This window comes from Nilaparvata lugens, chromosome 1 (genome assembly GCF_014356525.2).
Source record: "Nilaparvata lugens isolate BPH chromosome 1, ASM1435652v1, whole genome shotgun sequence".
NCBI classification, from domain to species: Eukaryota; Metazoa; Arthropoda; class Insecta; order Hemiptera; family Delphacidae; genus Nilaparvata; species Nilaparvata lugens.
The window spans coordinates 8173658-8196446 of record NC_052504.1 but is presented as its reverse complement, the minus strand read 5'-3'; the positions used below and the strand labels follow the sequence as shown (position 1 = coordinate 8196446).

Here is a 22789-nt window from a genome sequence, read left to right as displayed (position 1 = left end):
TTGTACCTGGTTTTATAGTGAGGCCCACGTTGCAATATGAGTGGAAAAAGATAGGTCAACAGTGTTACCTATTCTCTGCGTTATCACTGCCTTTATATTAGATAGCTTCTTAGTAGGTCATTCATCTGATATAATATTAGTTGATCTTCATTCTCATTAATAATAATCAATTATATTTTATTTGTCAAGAAAAAATATTTTTCAATTATTTTATTGATTATTTTGGTAATTTAATATTTTTCTACATGGTCCAGAAATAATCTGGCAACACTGCGGAGCTAGAAGAGGATAGAGCTATCTGCTTTGTCTAATGGCAGACAGGACAGCTACACCAATGTTAATCAAATGCTGACTTTATAACGTGGACCTCATTATAGTAAAATCGACTTGCCGATGAAAAGTCGTAAGGATATGAGAATCAAAATTGAATGAGCTTGTAAAATGTGTAGCATTATGGTGAGTTTTTGCTTGTGAGTACCAGCATATGGTTGCATATGCGATTATACTCCGTACAAAATTACTTCTTACTTGGAAGAATATGCGGCGCAGAGAAATGAAGGGAGATCAGCCAATTACCGTGACGGATAGTCATAGGTGGAAGCGCATTTGTCGATTAGAATTAGAATCAGTCGAGTCAGTGCTCTCAGAGAGGAAACTTCAGAAGTTTAACATGAGCACTTGAATTGCCTACTCACTAGAAATTATAGAACGTTGGCCGGTTCAAAACGGAAACATCGCCGCCCTTGTATCCCCACCACTCTATGCCTCCTCTGTTGTGCATGTCCATACCATGTCGAAAGTTATTTTGTACAGAGTATAGTCAAATAGCAACTTCCCAAAGCAATAAATTGTACCTATTTGTATCATATTCATTCCGTTGATATTATACTTGATTCCATTTAATATTACAGTAATTTTAATACTGATCATCAACTGAATGAATATGATACAATTAGAAGGAAGAATATTTATGGATCTAGTCACACTGCCCTAGAACAATCACTCTGATCAGATCAAGCAGATCTGTTCAGATCAAGTTGCTCTGCAGAGCAACAGAGCAAACGTCTGCAGTTTGTGTTCACACAAAAAAAACATATGTGGGCCGACAGAGCTATTTTCGCTCTGTACTCAGTTGCACTCCAAATTTTTAATTATTATACATTTTTCTTGTATCCAAATTATTTATTTGAAGGGGCTGAATCCGAATCTGAAATTAGAATTATCATAGGCCTATCTCATTTTTTACGTGATTTAGGTTTTTGATGAGAGATCTTCATCGAAAACATCCGTTCGGATGCCTGGAGAAAATCGCTCCCAGAGCGATAAGAAAGCATCTGCATGCGAGCAGAGTTTTCTTGGAACGTCGGCTGGCAGATCACGGATGCCGGTGTGAACCCTCGCATTGTTTGAGCCGGAAGCAGATCTTTTTAAGTCAGTTGTGCAAATAGACTCAGTGCTTGGCCCTTTTCTTAGGCTGGCCACCAATGGTAGAACATGCAAGATACCACAGTTTTTATACATTGTGTCATCACAGCAAACATTTTTGAGGCTAGGTTTTTTATTTTCGTCAAAATATATACGGTACGGTACAGTGGCTTCTCATCGACATCATGAGTTTTTTTTAGAAATGGGGTTTCTAATTTGTTTCTGACAACGAAATCACAGGATGTTACAGGTAGGCCTAGATTGGTTTTATGTCGATAATTCTGAACTAATATATCGAGAGTCGATTGTAGAACCTCGATGATGCTTAAGGATAGGGTACCGTACGTCTATCGATGTTGAACATCGATTTCAGATACCCAGAGATCAGACAATAGGCTACAGATAAAACGGATTTAAATGATTATTTTTCCGCGAGGTGGGACAGCCACACCTAAGGATAGTATATAGCTATTACTATAGGTAGTATTATAGCTATAGCTATGTACTATTCTTGAGTCTCACCCTGGTTAACGTTGAACGTTTTTGTTATTTTCTACATTTATACAATTCATCAGTTTTTACTCAATTAAAATTCAATATTTTTCATTTTACGATCAATGATGTTTTCAACGTTTCTGTAAATGAATAAAGGAACTTATTGAATCCGTTAGGTTGACATCAATAAAGTAGTCAACTAATTTTAGTTTCAATAATAATTTACATTATGTATTAAAAAGTTCAAAGTACAACATGCTTTTTGAATTCAGAATAAATGAATAACGGGTACTATTCTTTCGAGCAATTTCAACTTTTTAAAAAATGTTACATTCACCCATAATGCATTCAGAATCTGTGTAAACTTTTATGATCTGTTCCACTTTCGGAAAAAAACAATTCACAATAAAATGATTCATTATTATTCTTATTTATTGATTGTATAAATAATTAAACATTGTTTCAGAGCCAATAAAAAATCACCACGAAATGATTTTAGTTTGTAATGCCACTAGATGGCATCCTACGCAATCATCAACCAATCAGAAGAGAAAGCGTAGCGTTTGCAGATTGCAGCTGGTTGGTTTTGCCGATAAAATAAACAGGAACAGACCGAATAGTATCGCGATTCACAACTTTGAAGTCTCACAAATTTTGTATAGCTCTTCTGTATTTTTGTGATTTCTAGGTTAGCAAAAAATACAATTTTCTTGAAGTAAATCTTGAACTAAATAGTGCTCTTTAAATTTGCATCAGAGAGATTAATTTTTTTTATTGAATTCAACATAGCTTTTGTTATTGAATAGGTTAGTTGATTAGAATTATATTGGTGAAATGGTTTCCCTCTTAGGCAAACGTAAGTATTATTATCAGACAAAAATTAATACATTAGGCGTCAGCTGAAAAAAATGTAATTTTTTCAATTAAACAATCAATTCATACTTTATTTTTGCTTGAGTTCTCTATTTCTTTTTATATGTAAAGCATATTCGCCGGTACCTTGCTTACTTTAGACATAAACTATTGTATATTTATTTGTTAAAATGTTTTTATTGTTTTGGAGGAATGTTTAAGCGATTTGCAGTAAATTAATTCTTATTACGCTCAATACCCTAGGGTCGATTTTAGCAAAAGACCACCAGATTGTGGAGACCCGGCTGGTGGTATACTCGGGTAGCCAGCCCGCTAATCATCAAGTATCAAGTCAAGAGAATGTGTACTAAATGGGATTCTGCCAATAAATTATAAATATGTTTACTTGCTAATATAATTGATGGATCATCTCCTTTGTTTTACACTTTAAAAGACACGTCATTCCTAAGAGAAGCTCATATTATACTCCGCTCAAGTGCAGTATACGGTATGGGCTTTTGTGTTGAACAGTTTAGATTCCAAACCTACCTAACCTTATTGTCATAAGCCCATTCAATGCACTACGGCCGCAGTAGTGGTATATAATGCAGAGAGCGATGAGGGGTTTAGAGCTAGAGCTATCTAAAGCCGTGCCCACACTGAACAAATGTTTGACAAACATGTTTGTTGAAAAAGTTTGGGCAAATTTTATTATGTTTGACAAAAAAATGTTTACCCATGGCCAATGTTCACGCGACACCAAACAAAATATTTGTAAATGAGAACAGGTTTCATGTTTTACAGGTGTAAACACTAAACACGTTTGGAAAAATAGTAATTTCTGTTTGGCCAACAATGATTGTCCAAACTTTTTAAAATGTTTGTCCCTGAGCTACTCAACAAACATATCTGTCGAACATTTGTTCAGTGTGGACACGGCTTTACGAAGAGACAGAAGTGTAATATACAGGGTGTTCTGGAAAAAGGTGCCCATAAGTCAGGGCGTGATTTCTTACATCAAAAATCTGGTGTGGCGCACTCACACAACTTTCCTTGCCGTTATGAAAATTTATCACCTGAAGCTAGTGTACACGCGCATCTCAAGTCTACTATTCAAAGATCAAAGCCAGCTGCTGACAGGACAATAACGCTGGAGACACACGAAGTCTGCTATCTCTTATAGTGAATGATTTAATAGAATCAACAGTAGCCAATAGTTTGCAATTGAAATAATAACATTTTCTCGAATTTCGAGCTTATTTTAAATTTAATTTTAGGTGAAAAAGTTATTGCACATAAATTGTAGAGATTTTCATGCTTAATCTTTTCCACTTGGAATTTTTTGTTTAAATTGTATCTAAAGCCTGATAATTGGGAATCTAAAATCAAACTTTGCATAGATGGGGCGGAGCTCCTGGAATTTTTACAGATATGTGACTTGTGGCAGTTAATAGAGCTTATCGATGATTATTTCAGGTCTAACTTTAATCAAAATCGTTGGAGCCGTTTTCGAGAAAATCGCGAAAAACCCTGTTTTTGACAACATTTTTGTTATTTTAGCCGCCATTTTGAATTGCATTAGATCGAAATTGTTCGTCTCGGGTCCTTATATTGTAAGGACCCCTTAAGTTCCAAATTTCAAGTCATTCCGTTTATTGGGAGATGAGATATCGTGTACACAGACCATTGATATAGAGAATAAGATTAATAAGAGCGAAGTCCGCTATGATGCCACTGCGCTAGTGTCGCTATCAGAAATTTCGGGCAAGAAGTCGGGTATTTGTACATTCACATAAATACACTCACACACACACACACACACACACACACACATACAGACCAATACCCAAAAACCACTTTTTTGTACTCATGGGACCTTGAAACGTAGGCCTATAGAAATTTAGAAATTGGGGAACCTTAATTTTTTCGGAAAGCAATACTTTCCTTACCTATGGTAATAGACAAGGAAAGTAAAAAACGAAAAAAGTTCCAATTAACATAGATCCGAAAATGCTTGGTTACCAAGTTATACAGGTTGAAAGATTACGTCTGAATTTCAGTCTCCTGCTGAAACGAATCCCTACGGGTATTCTTTGGCTGTTAAATTATGATGTAAAATTTAGCGTACTTCATGTAATATTAACTGAAGAATTGAATATAACCGTTTTCAGACCTGTAGCTACAGTATTTTTTAAGAAATACGCGAAACTTGGTCCCGAAAAACAAGTTCATTTAAGGTGTGAAGCAGATTTACTATGTTAAATGTACAATAAACAACATATTTTTTATAGAACTTGTAGAAAATTAATTTTGAAGAGAAAGATGTAAAATAAGTTTATAATAGACAAACGCAACTTTAAAAAAATAGTCCTTAATTACATATAAAACGCATTGACCGTCACAATTTTTCTGTTGTTGAAATGTGTATCTAATTGAAAATTTGTATTTTCAGCGTTTCTACTGTTGCTCCTCTCATTCATTGGATGTCATGGTTTGTATCCTTCTAGCTCTGATGTCATCGATTTAACAGAAGCTAACTTCGATAAATTAGTGACACAAAGTGACGCCATTTGGATTGTTGAGTTCTATGCACCATGGTGCGGACATTGTCAACAGTTCGTGCCTCAGTATTCCAAAGCGGCCACTGCTTTGAAGGTAGAAATAATTCATTAAATTAGCCTTTTGAAACATTACCGAATTTAGAGTTTCTAATTACGAATATGAATAGATTTACATGTTTCTTTACAAGGGACCTGGATTCTCACATGTCAGTAACAGTGAAAGTTATCAGCACAGATTTTTTGAGAATAATATTCTTACTGTAGTTACTGTACCGGTCACTTCTACTGCCACAGACATGTGGGAATCTAGCTTAATCCTCCCATAAAATAACATGATCAGCACGTACAAAATGACTCGCAAAGATTCAGATCCTTCAATGAATCTCCTTATATAGTATGTACCGATAGAATGATAAAATCATGGTTATAAACGACTTGGCTAAACTTGAATGTTTGCTGCATTTTAAGATTTGAAACGACTTTTGTACTCTATTCAATATTTAATTGATAGACAAACATGGTCAAGTGTATCTAGCAGTAGGCTAAGACTTACTTGAGGAATTCTACGAAAATTTGTAATAATTCAAATCTAGAGTGATTTATTTCAGTGCTTTATAGGCCTAATATACTGTATAATTAATAAATTTTATCATATAGAATCACTATATCAATCTAGAATCAGTAGGCCTACTCTTTTTTAGACCCGTTCTGTGTACATAGAATGTGGTAAATTGTCCGATTCACAATTTACCTGGTAAAAAGTTCCGCGTCCCATGGGAAGAATTTTGACAGATTCTGTACCAGAAACCAGTTCCAAGTTCCTGCCCCACAGTCGAAGCGTGGTAAATTGTTCCAACGAGGTACAGTTCCAACTATCCGAGCTCTCATTGGTCGATTACCATAGCATAGCCATAGAATACATAACTAACAAAATTATGTCAATAACCATTCGTTAAATGAATTTTTCTCTATAGAAAATTCGAGTGTAATGGAATGAAAGAAATTCACACTTTTCTAGACGGTAAGTTTGTAAAACAGCCTTTCTTCATTCACGCAGCTCGTGAACGACACATTTTGGTGTAAATCAACTCTATAAGTGCGCGCCAAAAGCTTGAACCAACGATTTTGAAATGGCGTTCCAAGTGAACATTTTGCACTAGTCACGTGATGGATCAATTTACGATTGGAACTGGAACAATTAACTGTATACAGAACGTACACTTTGTTTTCTTTGATGGCACAAATAGTTTAAGCCAATCACAGCATTATAAAAATAACGTATTTGGTCAAAACCGGTCAAGTTATCAAAGAGAACTAGTAAATAAATAGATAATTAATAAAGTTAAATCAAGTTGAATTCAAGTTCCTTATTTAATAATATATCGAGTGAGCTGACTGGGTATGGTCTGGTATCAGAGTTTTCAGGTCGCACCTGATCAATTTCAGGGCCTCTGACATGACTTAACGTGTTCATCCGAAACACATGAGTGTCCTGAGAAAAATAGCTTTCCTGCGGCGGGATTTGAACCCGGGCTCCTGAATTGTAAAGCCAGCATCTAATCTACTCGACTACGGCCACTCCATTCCACAAACATAATTAATAATTTGTTACTCGGGCAATTTTCCCCAATAATATAAGGGTTCTAGCATAGCCACCTCTAATACAAAGCCCTGGCCTACGTTATTGCAACGTCACAGTGTAGGCCTAGAATCTAATACATGATTGGTGAAAAAAGATTTAAAAGAATACCAGCTGATCTTTTTCACCAATCATGTATTAGATTCTAGGCCTACACTGCGACGTTGCAATATCATAGGCCAGGGTCTTGTATTAGAGGTGGCTATGGTTCTAGTGATTCTTTGTATTCAAACTTCAAAAATAGTCAACCGATTATATGAAATACAATCTTATGCGACATACTTTTCTAGGGATTTGTGAAAGTGGGTGCTGTAAATGCAGATGAGCAGAAGTCCTTGGGTGGAAGATTTGGAGTTAGAGGATTTCCAACTGTGAAAATTTTCGGGGCCAATAAAAATAAGCCCGAAGATTATAATGGAGCTAGAACGGCTCAGGGTTTGGCGGATGCTGGAATCGCTGCCATCAAGAGTAAAGTCTCCGTCAATCTCGGAGGAAAACAGAGCGAGTCATCCAAGGTAAGATAATTGCTTTCAAAAATCAAGAAAATTAGTTTCAGCATTTTTATTTAGTTTGAAAACACAAATTTGAAATTGAAATTCATTATGGAAAAGTACCACAACATCACTCACAACACAACTGTAAGGTTTTATTTATTTATTTCATTGACAATTACAAATCATAATTATAATTTTTATATGATTGGGAGAAGACAACAGACACTGGCATAGCCTACTATAGATAGAAGGCCGGAACACGTTCAATATGGCAACGTGTGGCTCAGGCCGACCATGCTTTACTTGATATGCATAGATTCATTACACCATTAAAAAAAATGTATTTTGTAGAATCATTTGTATTATTGTATATTGTGAAATCATTTGTATTTGTTAGTAGGGATAGTAAGTATTTGATTTATGTCAATAATGTGATTATAAACCCACAAAGATATGTAAAGATAGATTAAACTATTGCTATTGGATATTAATTCTTCTGTGAATTTTGTTTTATACTATTATGCCTAGATATAATTAAGTTGATGGATAAAGTTGAATGAATTATCATTATTCCAGCAATTTATTCTTCCAATAACCTATTAATTCATTAATATAAATTATCACTTCCCTTTATAAGGCTAGTTTGAAATTATTAAAACATGATAAATAAATCTTCAAGTACGGTATTCTTCGTATTTTTTTCTTCCAAAACACGACTAGTTTCAACTCATCTAAAGCCATTTTTCCTAAATAAAAAAAGATGAGTTGAAACAAGTCTTGTTTTGAAAGAAAAATGAATAATAAAGGTTAGGGTACTTGATGATGTGTATTAATATAAATTGATGGATATTATTACGAAAAAAAACTAAATGGTAGTAGAATATATTCCCTTTGATGGATATTATTGAACTATCGATTATCATTACGGTGTATAGTTAGTTATGGATGCACAAGAAGAGAATGCATTAAATTCAGAAGTTTCTTAAAAAGAAGACGATTTCGACTTTTATATTTTTATTTTACATTTAAAAGGTACTATTCAATACTTTCATCTATTAATGAAATACATTTGATCATTAAAATTGCTCGTAGGAAATACAGACACAGAAAGTAAGAACAGTGAAATATATTGCCAAGTTAGGCATTGTACTTGAAACTCCTAGAACTAAAATTGAAGTTAAAATTAGTCTATCAGTTAATATTATTTATTTTTTTACTTTCATTGAATTGAATTTCTCTGTATTGGTATTTGATAAAGGGCATTAAGCTGGTAGTTAATCGGGAGTCTACCCAAGTGAATTCATTTTACTAGTATAAATGGAATCAGTAACTAACTAGCCGGCCTGAAGCTGAGCTGGACTGCGACGTTGCCAAGTTGTGCGCTCCAGCCTTTATCTAAAGCCCAAAAATGTCTTCTCCCAATTTTTTACGAATGAAAATTTCAAAAAAGAATGAGGTTAAGATTTCACTTTTCTAAGTAAGATTCAACTTCTTGAGTTATTTCACTTTTCATTTCAAAAAGTCCAATTTCCACTCCAAAACTAATAAATGACTAAACTAAAAGTTTTAAATTTTGATATTTAAAAAATAATATTTCACTCAAATCTCTACAAATTGGAAATTCATGAGTAATTTTGCAAAATTTTGAGCCAGAATAGAAACACACTTGTTGAAAACAAACCGAAAATTTCATACTTTTTTTATCCAATATAGAGTTTGGCCCATAATGCTATGTAACTTGAGCTTATGATGGTCATTGGCATTTGGGCTACTATGTATGTAAGCTGATACAAGCATATTTGCAAGAAGTACGTACAAACTGCATGATATAACACATATTTTACAAATAATACATCTCTCAAACTTTACTGCAAATAATACCTGCTCTGTCAACATACATAGGACACCTTGAGTGTTGGTAGTGAGTCACAGAAAGCCAATTATGTGGATGTTATCAAAATAATGCAAAACGTTTAAGCGTGAAAATCTATTTAAATGCTAAATAAGGTAGTATACATTTCATATTAACAGAGAAATTGAGTAGGCTAATATAATAGGTAAAAAATTAAAGCATCAACAGAACAGATGAAATGAATATATAATATCAAATGCTCAAACTTTTCTTGACCTGAACAAACATCGCATCAAGGTTCATAAGAAGGCAGAGTTGATAATGATTCTTTTCTTCCTGGAAAAATGAAAAAAATAATGTACTGATCAATTTGCGTTCTTCAATAAACTGGGAGATGTAAAAGGTATTTAATTGGTCATATCTCCTCAACGGGAGCTAATTTTTCTAATCAGTTCGCAGATTCGGAAACTCTTCTGAATCACTTCATGATCAAACATAATTTATTAAAGATTTAAAAATTTATAAAACATTTTTTCTAGATACAGTTTTTCTCTTGAATTTGTTACATTGGATCTGTTCAATCGTGTATATTTTAATGTTAGAGTTCATATGAAAATTTGGAGACCTTTTATTCTGAAAAGATTCTATCAGTTTGATGTGTGTTTGGGAATATGATAGCAAATTTATTAGAGAAAATGTAAATAGTTTGTCTACTTATAAAATGTATGTTGGAAATAGTTATTGATGCCTTTTTCTATGTTGAAAAACTGTTTCACCCAAACCAATGTATATTATACTGGTAACTTTCTTTGTTTTAATGTTTGAAAATGTATTATTGAAATAAATTTTAATACAAAGTTAAAAGTCAGTCCAAAGTATATTGATTGAAAATGTAATTTGAGTTTATTTGAGTAATTTGCTTGTAAGCTGAAGAAGGCCGTTCGACTATAAAATCTATTATAAAACAAGATATAGATTCAAACGAATTCAAATTATCTCCTTAAATTCTGTAATTTGAATCAATGATATATCAAGTTTTGCCTCCATTGAATTGTTTCTTTTTCATTTTATTAATTAGGCTATCACAGTTCTCACAGGTACAGACTTCATCAACTATTTTTCCATTCTCATACATTTTGTAAGAGAAACTTTAAAATGTGTTTTCTTCTCCAGGGAAAACAAGAAGACGTGATAGAGCTCACAGACTCTAACTTTGATTCGCTGGTGTTGAATTCTGAAGATATGTGGCTGGTTGAGTTCTATGCTCCTTGGTGCGGACACTGCAAGAATCTTGCTCCACACTGGGCTCATGCTGCCACCGAACTCAAGGGAAAGGTCAGTCAAGTCGTTATCTAAAAACGTTCACCTTGAAAAATTAACATTTATTTATTGGATAGAGTAAACAATACAGTAGTCGGAAGAGATCACAGTTTTTTTATAACATCCACAATAATTATTTTATCTTGAATTCTTCATTCAACTGAACTAGAAACTAGTATTTTGTGAACTAACATTGAACTAATACTGCATGATGTGCTAAAAATTTGGAAATTCTCTATAAATGTAGATATCTAAACTTCTTTGCTATACAGCACGACTTAATTGCTACTATAGTCAGGTCCACATTATAATGGCAGTATTTGATTAACATTGGTGTTGCTGTTTATCATTCGACAAAGCAGATAGCGCTCTCCTTTTCTAGCTCCGCAATGTTGCCAGATCGTTTTTAACAATGCAGAAATATAGCTAATTAGCCAAATATTAAATCTTAATTGTGAAAATGTATTATTTAATCACTGAAAAATTTATTTTCTTGGCGAATAAAATATAATTGATTTAATCAAACAAGAATGAACAGTTAATATTACATCAAATATAACGGTATCAGCTATATTCTATAGAAGGCAAGAGTCAAGACAGAGAATCGGCTACACTGTTCTCCTATCTTTCTCCACTGCCATTATAACGTGGACCTCACTATAAAGTGGTTTCTGAACGTGTCAAAGATGTCCACTGATTGTAACGCTTCTGCGAATCAATACTTTGAATACTGTAATACATTACAAGAATATCTTCTGCACAATCATCATTGAAGTTCACAAAGTATGTATTATCACAACAATCCCAATATTTTGTGTTTTCTTTTGCCTAAAAATTCAATGTCCTTAGAAACTTCCCATGTAGCGGAAAGAAGTGTTTCTTTATTTTAAAAATGGACTTTTTTATTGCTACATTAATAGATTCATAATATATAATAATATTATAGCTGCTGTGCCGGCATGATCCACATTGACTAATCTTTCCAAAACTATTTTTTTGAATTAGTCTGCAATTTAGGTGATATTTGAATCTTGGAGCCTTGAAACCTTTGATTTTTTTAATGAACTAAACAATAGCTGGAGTAAATGCCGTTTCCCCTAATATTATCTTTTATTCAGCATTGTTGGATTCTTTCATCCGGTAGTTTGGATGTTTCTCACTCAGATAGCAACTGACTTGCCACATTCATCCATGATTGAGTAACATGACAATCATTTCCATTCTCTAATCATTTGCCTTGTCAAAAGACAACTGAGCAAACACAAATTAAAGACTAGATCCACATCTCATTTTACTTTCTTATTCTAATGATATGAAATGAGGTCAGTGATCTTTTAATTTTAAATTTGCCACAATTTTATGATGTTATATTACTTTTGAAACTATAGTTGAATATTGTACTATTCATTTTACAATCAGTGAAGAATGAATAGTCGAATCATTATAATGTAGACTCAAATATCTCAGTTTTGTCATCTATTTCAATGAGGCTACTTGAAAGATAATGATAACGTGATTGGCCGAAACAAGGTTCAAACATTTTCTAGAAGAAAAAAGTATAAGGGTATTAGTAATAATAATTATATGTAATTAATCTCAGATTTAATAATACTTGAATTTGTCAAAGTGGAAGATGACTATAAAAGATAAGTGTTTGACAATGGCGTGATAACCAAAACCTGTAGAACTCTATGGTTTATACTAATAACTTTGTAAAAATTTCAATTATTCCTATTTAATTTGTGTTATTATCACAAATTCACCTTTACTACTGCACAAGATGGCAAATAAATAACACTTAATGTATATTTTTATCACAAAATTTATCCAAACAGTCATTGAAGTTACTTATAATATAGGTCTATTAGCTATTAATTTTTATGAAATTCTATTATTAAATGTGGCTCGTTTAGTAAATGAATTAGTTTTTAAAAGTGTTTTTAACATATTTTGACTTTTTGATATTTGTATGAGTTGTAGTATTTTAAAAATATGAATTTTTTTATTATATTTGAAACTGGGGTTTCATCATCTCCATGCAAAACTGCACGAACAATTTATCAATGGAAATGAATATTCTGTCGATAAATGATGATACTTTTTTCTCATAATTAAACCTGCAAATGGAGTGTTACCTTTGGCCTAATAGGCAACACTCAATAGTCAACAGCTTTTTTATACAAAGATTATGTTAATCACTTAGGGCACTGTGAAAGCTTAAACTGAATTCAATCAACTGTTGGCTTAAACTCAAAACGAATCACACTATAACAAATGAAACTTGATATAGATTTAATAATTATAATAATATAATAATAATATTTTTTATTTGTTCAATACAGGTACAGTCATTATGAATCACAACTATACAATTGAACATTGTCATGTTCAAAAAAAATCTCTTCAATATTTAACATAATAAAAATATAGATATAGCCTATATGATATTAATTGTCACATAAAAATTCATTTATACTATAAAAACTTTTTTCAACAAGGAACTTATGAAGATCTTTTTTGAAAGTCATGCTCTTAAAATCTATATTAGGCTACTAGGCAACTTGTTTAGAAATTTTGACCCTATTTAGCTAGTTTTTTTCTCAAAAAGAGTTAGCCTGTGAGGCTGAACGATAAAGTTCCTGTTTCTTGTAAAGTGTGAATGTACCTGTGCATTGGTCGTTAAACTGCCCATATTCTTAATCACATATAATAAAGTTTTGAAAATAAAAATACAAGGTACAGTGAGTATGCACAGCCTTTTAAAATAATCTCGACAAGGATGATTGAACCCCAATCCCACTAATCACCTAATAGCCCGCTTTTGCAGAATGAATATCTTATTTATGTTCTGCAGAGACTCAATTCCATTTGCAATATGTGAATGAATGAGTGCGAAATATAACGTTTTTCCTGTCTCAGGGGGCTCACACTTGACTATGTTTCGCAGAACAAATAAACTGCTACTGATTCTGTTCGCCAGTCTGTCAGTATGGGCATTCCATGAGAGATCCTTATCAATATGATCTCTTATAGTATGATCCTTATCAATACCATTAATCCAATTCAATATGAAATTTAGTTTAAACTGGCACTGTACAAACGACACTTTCTCAGCCAAAAAGTATTCCAACAAACTTCAAATACTGTAATAGGTAGAATAAAACAATTTTATACACTCATGTTATTCAATTCCAAGAACCTTGTTTTTTCTTGTACAAATATGTTTAAATGATTATAAAATAAATTGCAGGTTAAAGTAGGAGCATTGGATGCCACCGTTCATAGCGCAAAAGCTAGTAAATTCGGCGTACAGGGATATCCTACAATCAAATTTTTCCCTGGCGGAAAGAAAGATTCTTCATCGGTTGAAGATTACAACGGAGGTCGCACAGGCAGCGATATTGTAAACTGGGCCCTGGAAAAGCTGGCAGAGAATGTTCCTGCCCCCGAAATCAAACAGGTATTTCAATTGATGATTTTACAACTTCTCAAAATGGTTGCTATCCAAATCAAAATACATATTGTCGATATTAATGTGAAAAATCGTGTGTGAAATGAATTTTATTCAGCAATTTCATCCTTGTAAAGTAAAGTCATGTGGGGTATTCATCAGAGTCTAAGTGTTGTACTATTTTCATTCATGAAGAATGTTTTCAGTGGCATGCTAGTTACTTATTATACTGTTATTTTGTAAGTTTGACTTAAGGGCCGGTTTGCTCGGGATTCAGCTTTAATCCTTATAGATTCTATTGGATTGAACGGAAATTGACCAACACATATGTTCATCATGTGTATGATAAGTTATGTTCAATCTAATAGAATCTATAAGGATTAAGTTATTAATCCTTAATTAACATTTTGTTATTAACTTTTGTGTAAACGCAGCTTAAGACATTTAACAGCTGGAGTCAGAAAATTGGCTTCCGAATCGGGTCGTATTCGCAGTCCACGTCCACGTTTAAATTACATTTCGAAAAAACTAGAAAATTGTACACAAAATGAAATAGTGTAAAGTTTCAGCTATTTTGAATCATTTAGGAATGCTTAATTTTGTCTAGGAAAAAAGTTTTCAATTATAGAAATGAGAAAATAAAGATTATCATAAAAACTACGACTACGCCCCGTTTCGGAAAGCCAATTTTCTGACTCCAGCTGTTTAAAGTCTCGAACTTAGCTAAATACCGAGCTCGGAAACCGGCCCTAATAGATTTATCGAGCTTAGGAACTTTTGATTCAATATACTCACTAAGTTTCAATACATCATGTCTTTGTCTTTCGACTATCTTTATGCTCCCAAGTGATGAGAAAGCATTGAAATTTCCATATTTTTATAATTCTTCTTCTTATTGTAGTGCGCTATCTGTTTCGGACTAGCAGGGCATGTCTGACTCTACAGGAATTCGGAAAAGTTCAAAGTTTTCTATAATAGTTGACCTAAAACTGGCTAATGCCATTCTAGAGTGTAGTCTACCTGAATCCTATATGGCTGATGGCTGACTACATGAGTTAAAACATTTATGTTATATATCTACCGGTAAATATTATATAAAAGTGAAATGGCACTGATTCATTCATTCACTTTCATTCACTCATTTATTCACAATCAACAGAACTAAAAATCTACTGGACCAAATAACTGGCTCAAATTTGGCATGTATGTTCAGTTAGCCATCTAGAGGCGCACTAAGAACAAATTTCGAAAGATATGCCCAAAATCTGCGTTTTCTCAGCTTTTTCAATAACTAATTGGCAAAAAATGTTCAAACTTGGTACATAGGCTCAGCTGAGGTATAAAAATGTTGTATTGGGAGTGAAGTTCCGCCTAAAGTTAAGACGCCTAGGGTCCGCCCAAAATCGGCGGTTTTTTAGTGTTTCTCCTGCGTTTTCCATGCCTACTCAAGAACTAATTGACAGATCATGTCAGATTTGGTACTGAAGTTCAGCAAGGGTCTAGAAATGTTTTCTTGAGAGGACTTCAGAATTACGCCCAAGATGGGCGGTTTTACTGCGTTTTCCGTGCGTTTCCTACCGTATTTTTCTGCGTTTTCTTACATTTTTCAAGAATCAATTGAGAGAAAATGTTCAATCTTTGTACAGAAGCTCAGCTAGGGTCTAGATATTTGTCTTGAGAGGACTTCAGAATTACGCCAAAGATTCGCTCAATATAGGCGCTTTTACAGCGTTTTCCAAGCGTTCCCTTAGCGTTTTTTAGAGTGTTTCTTTTCTCAAGTTTCTCTCTACATTTCTCAAGCATATTCATACCTTATAGGGTTGGATATGGAAATTTGTTAAGTTCTTCATATCATTCCTGTTTTAAATTCAGGCTAATTTTAGACTGAAATACAATGTCTCAACCAAGTCTCTGAGAAAAACAATATTATAATATGTAATAATATCTCTGAGAATATTTATCAATACTGATAAAAATAAATGATTTTTGTAACCCTGCACTTCAAAGAAAACTGGTGATGTTTCTTTTTTCAAGATTCTCTACATTTCTCAAGCAAATTCATACTTGATAGGGTTAGATATGATAAGTTCTCCATATCATTCCTGTTTCAAATGTAAAAGAACTGTTAGGCTGAAATACAATAGGCTACCCATAATGTCTCAACCAAGTCTCTGAGAAAACCCTGAATATTTATCAATTTTGATAAAAATAAACGATCTTTGTAACCCTGCACTTTAAAGAAAACTGGTGATTGATTCGAGCCTGAAAGTCTCATTTGACTTTTCGACGGAAGGAAGAAAGCTCAAATGAAAAAGCGAGCGAAGCGTGCCTGCCGATCCCATTTCTGAATGAACCCGCCGGGGGTCCAGGGGGCTCCGCCCAACGGATAAGGCAATCGAAGCGAGCCTGCCGGCTAGTCTAGATACATGTACTATGATTTTATATACATGTAATAACTGATTTATTGGATGCATTATACTGAGACAAGACATTATTGAATTTATATAGTTTTATTTCATAAATTATTTTGGAGCATTGAACTCATTATGAATTTACTCTGTCATCAACGATATTCCTGTATCTTCTGCTTGAAATACTGTTTAATACTGCTTGTATTATTCCTTTCAGCTTATAAAGCTTGCAGCTAAATAATATCATAGAGAAACAATAGCGTAAGTAGATATCCCATGATATAGGGTGTTTATGTCGCAACTTTTACTGTTATCTCAAGCCGATTACTGTTTATTATTGTCGATTCTTACTGTTTTGTTGGGGTGAGAGTGTATGAACGGCACAATATGAGAGACTACCAGTGTCACACAGCTTCACGGGAAAGAATCACATGAACTATCGGCTTAAGATAACAGTAAAAGTTACGACATAAACACCCTATACCATGGGGTATATCTACTTATGCTATTGTTTCTCTATGATAATATGTAGCCGCCTCCTCAACTGTGGTTACCTACTGATAGCATTCATTTATTTTTTATAGATTGTCGGTGAAAGTGTGCTGAAAGAAGCCTGTGAAGATCATCCGTTATGTGTTGTAGCCGTCCTTCCCCATATTCTCGATTGCCAGGCTAATTGTAGAAATGAGTATATCAAAACTCTGACATCACTTGGAGAAAAATTCAAGAAGAAACTATGGGGGTAAGTTTCTTATTTTTTCTAACGTCTCTACATTTTAAAGGATGCTTCACTTTTTATTAAGCATGCCCCCTGTGGGTTGGGGGAGCTTTGAGTCGATCATCGTACTCAAGAATGTGTTGCAAACCAGAATTCACCCACAGTATCCATGCTTGTCGTAGGAGGCGACTAAAATGGACCTCAAGTCAACTCCAGAAGTTGCCTTGCCTTCAAACCCATGGGATCTGATCTGCCCCATCAGGGCAGTTTCGGAGGGACAAAAATAAAAACCCAAGAGAACAGAGATGGGCGAAACTCCAGGCACAAATGTGGTCAAGAGGCTGAGTCGAGGGTGGCCGGGTGCCCTAGAGGCAGTTTGGCGTCCCCTCTCTCAGCGGAAGGACCTACAAAAAGGCCAGGAGTGGAACTCACGTAGGTCATGAGTTTGTGGGTGGAGAGGCCAAAACTCACCACTTTTCAAGGAAGGGCGGCCATTCTGGCAAAACTTCTTGGGTGAGGTGAGGCTTTTGACCCTGCAGAGTTCCGGAGGGGCAAAAAGAAAAATTCAAGAGACCAGAGATGGGTCAAACTCCAGGCACAAATGTGAGTCAAGGGTGGCCGGGCGCCGGGCGCCCTAGAGGCAGTTTGGCGTCCCCTCTCTCAGCGGAAGAACCTACAAAAAGGCCAGGAGTGGAACTCACGTAGGTCACGAGTTTGTGGGTGGAGAGGCCAAAACTCACCACTGTTCAAGGAAGGGCGGCCATTCTGGCAAAACTTCTTGGGAGAGGTGAGGCTTTAGACCCTGCGAAGTTTCTGAGGGGCTAAAAGAATAAAACCAAGAGTGGAACCCACGTAGGTCACGAGGACTAATCAGTCTAAAGAGACTGCCAAGCATATCACACTGAATTGCGACAAGGATTGCAACAATGTGATGAATGGAATGTTAGCATAGGGAAAACCTCCTGGCTCCTGTAAAGGACATAGGTATTGGTTTGCCTAACTAACATACCATTTGGGAACACAATAAGCTTTGGTTAACGTGTGAGGTTCTTTGAACCTTTGGATCCTTGAATCCGTCCCTTCAAAAACAATTTTATTTAGCATCATTTTTGAATCAATAAGAAGGCTGTAAACTTCTCCTAAATATCTTTCAAATAATCTGTGTGTTAGACTATCTTGTTAAATATGATAGAAGTGAATAATTTGAGCTACTGTCTTGTAACAAGGTGAAACTTTGAATCCTTTCTGAAAGTTATCAATAAATTTAGCTCTTCTCTTTGTATTTTATCTTCTCGAAGCAATCAACTCAACTCCTTTATCCTCTCTTTTCCATTTTTACTTATCACTAAAATTATAATTTTAAAGAAACGTAATTGTAAATGAAATTTTCTATTCTCAGAGGTACTTATTCATACCATATTTCTTATTTCATATGTGATTGAATGTCTAATTATTTCATTTGCGTCCAATTATTTTAATTTATTTTCAAACCTATCCGTCTTTTCCTACCGCATTTCTTGTTTATCTGCATTAAGAAACATTCCAAATTCTAAATTTCAAGTACACATTTTGGACAGAAATTGTGAACTGGAGTTAGAAGTAAAAAGTGACTTAACCTTTTCTCGAACTGATATTGATAAAAATTTGGGAGAGCAATATCAAAGGGCTCGCTGGTTTTTCCTCTTCCAATATCATCTTGATGATGAGCGATTCTGTTCTAAGTGAATAAATAAATGAATTATTGTCCAGGGAGAACAGTCAGAACTCCCGATAAGAAAGTATATGTGGCCTTCTTTCGAAGGAATATATTATGAATCTTTCATCTATGTGCTTTCATGTCGTTTCTACTCAGTAGCGTTCAGCTTGGGTGGGGGGTTCAACCGCATGATCCATTGAGGAGAAAGGTCAAGAGGATATAGAGTATTGAGCATAATCAAGTGTAAAAGTAATCAATTATAATTTTAAGGAATTACCCCCCAAAGATTAAGCATATTTTCTACAAATATAGATTTTTTGTCCTGTTCATATTTTTCTTATTAGCTTTTTACTTCGGGAGTTGGTCTACCATCAAGTTTTATTTTACACCTATCCTCAATATTAATTTTTGTCTTTAACAAAATAATACTGAACCTTATTCATATTTCTTCATCATAATCTGTTACGGTAACGCAATAAATTATATTCACACTCTCACTAAAAAAAAATGGACATACTAAAAATACTCACGAATACACGAAACACACTAGAAATTATTATATTCTTCAACACGCAAAACAAATTTATATAACGAAAAATGCAGTGAAATCTATCACAACTGTATACAGTGTATACCCGAAACCATACCGTATAACCTCAAAACTGTTACGCTTAGGCTACTTCTTGTTTACCGATTTTTTTTCTGTTTACTGCCACCAAATTTAAATTTATTGGTTATGAGCAAGTTCAAGATGGCACTGATACTGAATCCGTATCAGGAATACTCACGATTAATTCCGAGGTTTACCGAATGCTTCACTTGCCTCGGCTAGGTTCGGCTACTCTCGGATGAACTCGTGCAAGCTTGGTTCAGGCAGGTTTGTGAACCAAATTTGTGCCAGCAAACTGATTCCCCTCCTCCGTTCTACTACCTCACCCAGCCCTGTTTTTGGGTTCAGATTGGGGAATGAACACTGATTTCCACCACCACCCGTCTCGTCGCTCCATTTGGTGCTGTGTCAAGCCACTCCGGAAGCAAAACATGGACGTTAAGTTTACGTAAATGTTGTGATGTAATTTCATCATTGTATAGGAAGTTGATTCAATTCTGGGGCTCAATGAACCATTGAACACATAGGACGAGCCACCGCTGTTTCTACTGTAATTTTACTCTTGATAAATTCAAATTTTTCAACATTGCTTCAAATAACAGAGTTTTCGTTTGTTTTTGAGGTGGGTTTGGTTGGAAGCTGGATCTCATCCTGAATTGGAAGAACAACTGGAAATTGGCGGATTTGGTTACCCGGCGATGGCTGTTCTCAACGCAAAGAAAATGAAGTATTCTATTCTCAGAGGATCGTTTTCATATGATGGAATCAATGAGTTTTTGAGGTATGTAATAATTATGATCTGTTATTAATTGTAGTTCTCTCATAGAATCCAATAAATTCATTTTGTTCTCCAATGAAGCACAGAAGATTTGTATGATTAATTGACTTTCATGCTTAGCATATAAATATCGGGGCACCGAGCTTCGCTCGTTATTTATTTATTGACTACCGAACTGAACCGAACACAATTCTTTAAAATGATTGGGAAAGGACTAACAGGCACTGCCCAAAACTGTTTCTTCCCCGAATTTTGATTTATATACACTATAAATAGTCCAGAAAGTAGGTTATGCTCCATACACTTAAATTCAGGTTCAATTTTCAGTTCAAACATTTGTAAACAAAAATATATTAAAAATATGAACAGACATACAGAAATTGCTCGCTTTATATAATAGGATTTACTTTGTGCATGATTAACAGACTGTAAAATTGGTGTAAGAAACATCTTCTTCATTGAATATATGCATCCAATTGCAATATCTATTACTTATGAATAAATTTGATTTGTAAATTTACCAGATCAGACGTCAATTACCCTTGTTGCTCACTAATCATTCAGTGATTATTCTATTTTTGGAACAAGAAAAGCTTAGAGTGTAGTAATAAAATATGGTGTAGTAATATATATATATATATATATATATATATATATAATATATATATATATATATATATATATATACATAGTAAAAAAAGTTAGAATATTTTTACTGGTTAGCCTATCTTCGCTTAACTTCAGACGGTTTTACGTCCACCCCTTTCCATAAAGGAATTCATCGGAATCGATTTTACAATGAGGTTTGACTCAGTGGTCGCGCTGATGAGCTATCGCTCAGATAAGTTGAGAATCATGCGCCTGTTACTCCTGTTGGAAGGGTGACCGCTTAAGCAAACTCCGCTGATTATTATTCATGAGTTGCAAAATCGCTTCCCGGTGGTTTGGAATCCTCCTAAAACTGGTAGGAATTGATTTTACAATGAGGTTTGACTCAGTGGTCGCGCTGATGAGCTATCGCTCAGATAAGTTGAGAATCATGCGCCTGTTACTCCTGTTGGAAGGGTGACCGCTTAAGCCAACTCTGAATATGATTCATGAGTTTCAAAATCGCTTCCCGGTTGTTTGGAATCCTCCTAAAACTGTAGGTTCATTCATCTATCATTATCATCCGCTTTATTACCTACGCATAAGCCTAGAAGCTCATTTGGGCATCACCCTCAGCCAGAAAATAAAAAAATAATGACTTACTAAGCTATAAACATTGGAAATATTAATATAATATTGTTATTATTAAATATTGTAAATATTAGAATTTCATAAACATCACCAATAGGTTTCTCAAGTACTTTTACAAAAAGGATTTATCAAATATTGTCCTTCTACTCGTAAATCCATACATTGTAAATACATTGATAAATATTAGATTGTAATTAGATTTTCTAACATAGCATTATAGTGAGGTCCACGTTATAGTGGCAGTGTGTGATTTGCAATGGTGCTGCTATCCTTGTCTATCTTTCAACAGAGCAGATGACGCTATCTCTTTCACGCATTGCGATGTTGCCACATCGTTCATCAACAATTTAGAAATTCAACTAATTGATAAAATATCCAATCTCAATCATGAAAATTTATTATTACATCTTTAAAAAAATATTTTCTTGACAAATAAAATATGATTAACTATTTTCAATAATAATGAGCAGTTAAATTCATCAGATATACAAGTATCAGCTGTTTGGGTGGCAAGGCTGAGATCTGGCAACCCTTTTCTCCTATCTTCCTTCACTGCCATTATAACGTGGATCTCACTGTAATAGTATATATACGTATCAATAGTTTGTTTTCAAATAATGCAACGTTTTCTCAATTTTACAGAGATCTGTCTTATGGACGCGGCACAACTGCCCCCTTCAGAGGAACCTCTCTGCCGAAGATACAATCGATTGAGCCATGGGACGGCAAAGATGGTCAACTACCTGTTGACGAAGACATCGATCTATCAGACGTCGATCTAGAAGATTTATCAAAAGACGAACTTTAACGCATCCCATCTGTGTAAATCTGAACTTTCATTAACTTAAGGCATAAGACTGAAGAAAATGTAATTTTTTTTCTTTACTCTAAGAAGATATGTAGTTTTCTACCCGTGTATTGGTGAATAACTCTTGTATTAACAATAATATTAATTCTTTCTGTACATAAGTGATATGCATCTTGATTTTTGACTAACCTTTTCTCTAACTTGGGATTTGAATAACATGCTACTCAGCTGCTAGAATAATATTGTTACCTGAGGACGTTAACAAAGATGACTACTTACATGAAAAAGCATTTGAATCATACAAAATCGCTCAATTTCAAACCGCTCAACTTTTACCCCCTTTACAAAAATGATTAATGGAAATTATATCATTCTACTTATAAAACTTACATAATTTATAATCTGCTATAAAGTTTACAAAAAACACTTCACTTATATAT

General features: G+C 34.2%; 1 protein-coding gene across 1 annotated transcript; it reads left to right on the top strand.

The window, feature by feature from the left end:
- Positions 1–2452: 2452 nt before the first annotated feature.
- On the top strand, positions 2453–22514 carry LOC111048090 (protein disulfide-isomerase A6 homolog). Its single transcript, XM_022333935.2, has 8 exons — positions 2453–2776; positions 5225–5427; positions 7263–7487; positions 10492–10653; positions 13889–14098; positions 17085–17242; positions 20147–20305; positions 22184–22514. The coding sequence occupies exons 1-8, from the start codon at positions 2755–2757 to the stop codon at positions 22347–22349; spliced, it is 1305 nt and encodes a 434-aa protein (XP_022189627.1). The 5' UTR covers positions 2453–2754; the 3' UTR covers positions 22350–22514.
- The last annotated feature ends 275 nt before the right edge of the window (positions 22515–22789 follow it).

What these genes read in the sequence shown, in the direction of transcription:
- LOC111048090 (XM_022333935.2), top strand. Translation starts at nt 2,755, where the DNA reads ATGGTTTCCCTCTTAGGCAAAC. An exon ending in GGTTTCCCTCTTAGGCAAAC is followed by an intron (nt 2,777 to 5,224) that starts GTAAGTATTATT and finishes TTGTATTTTCAG; the next exon opens with CGTTTCTACTGTTGCTCCTC. An exon ending in CCACCGAACTCAAGGGAAAG is followed by an intron (nt 10,654 to 13,888) that starts GTCAGTCAAGTC and finishes AATAAATTGCAG; the next exon opens with GTTAAAGTAGGAGCATTGGA.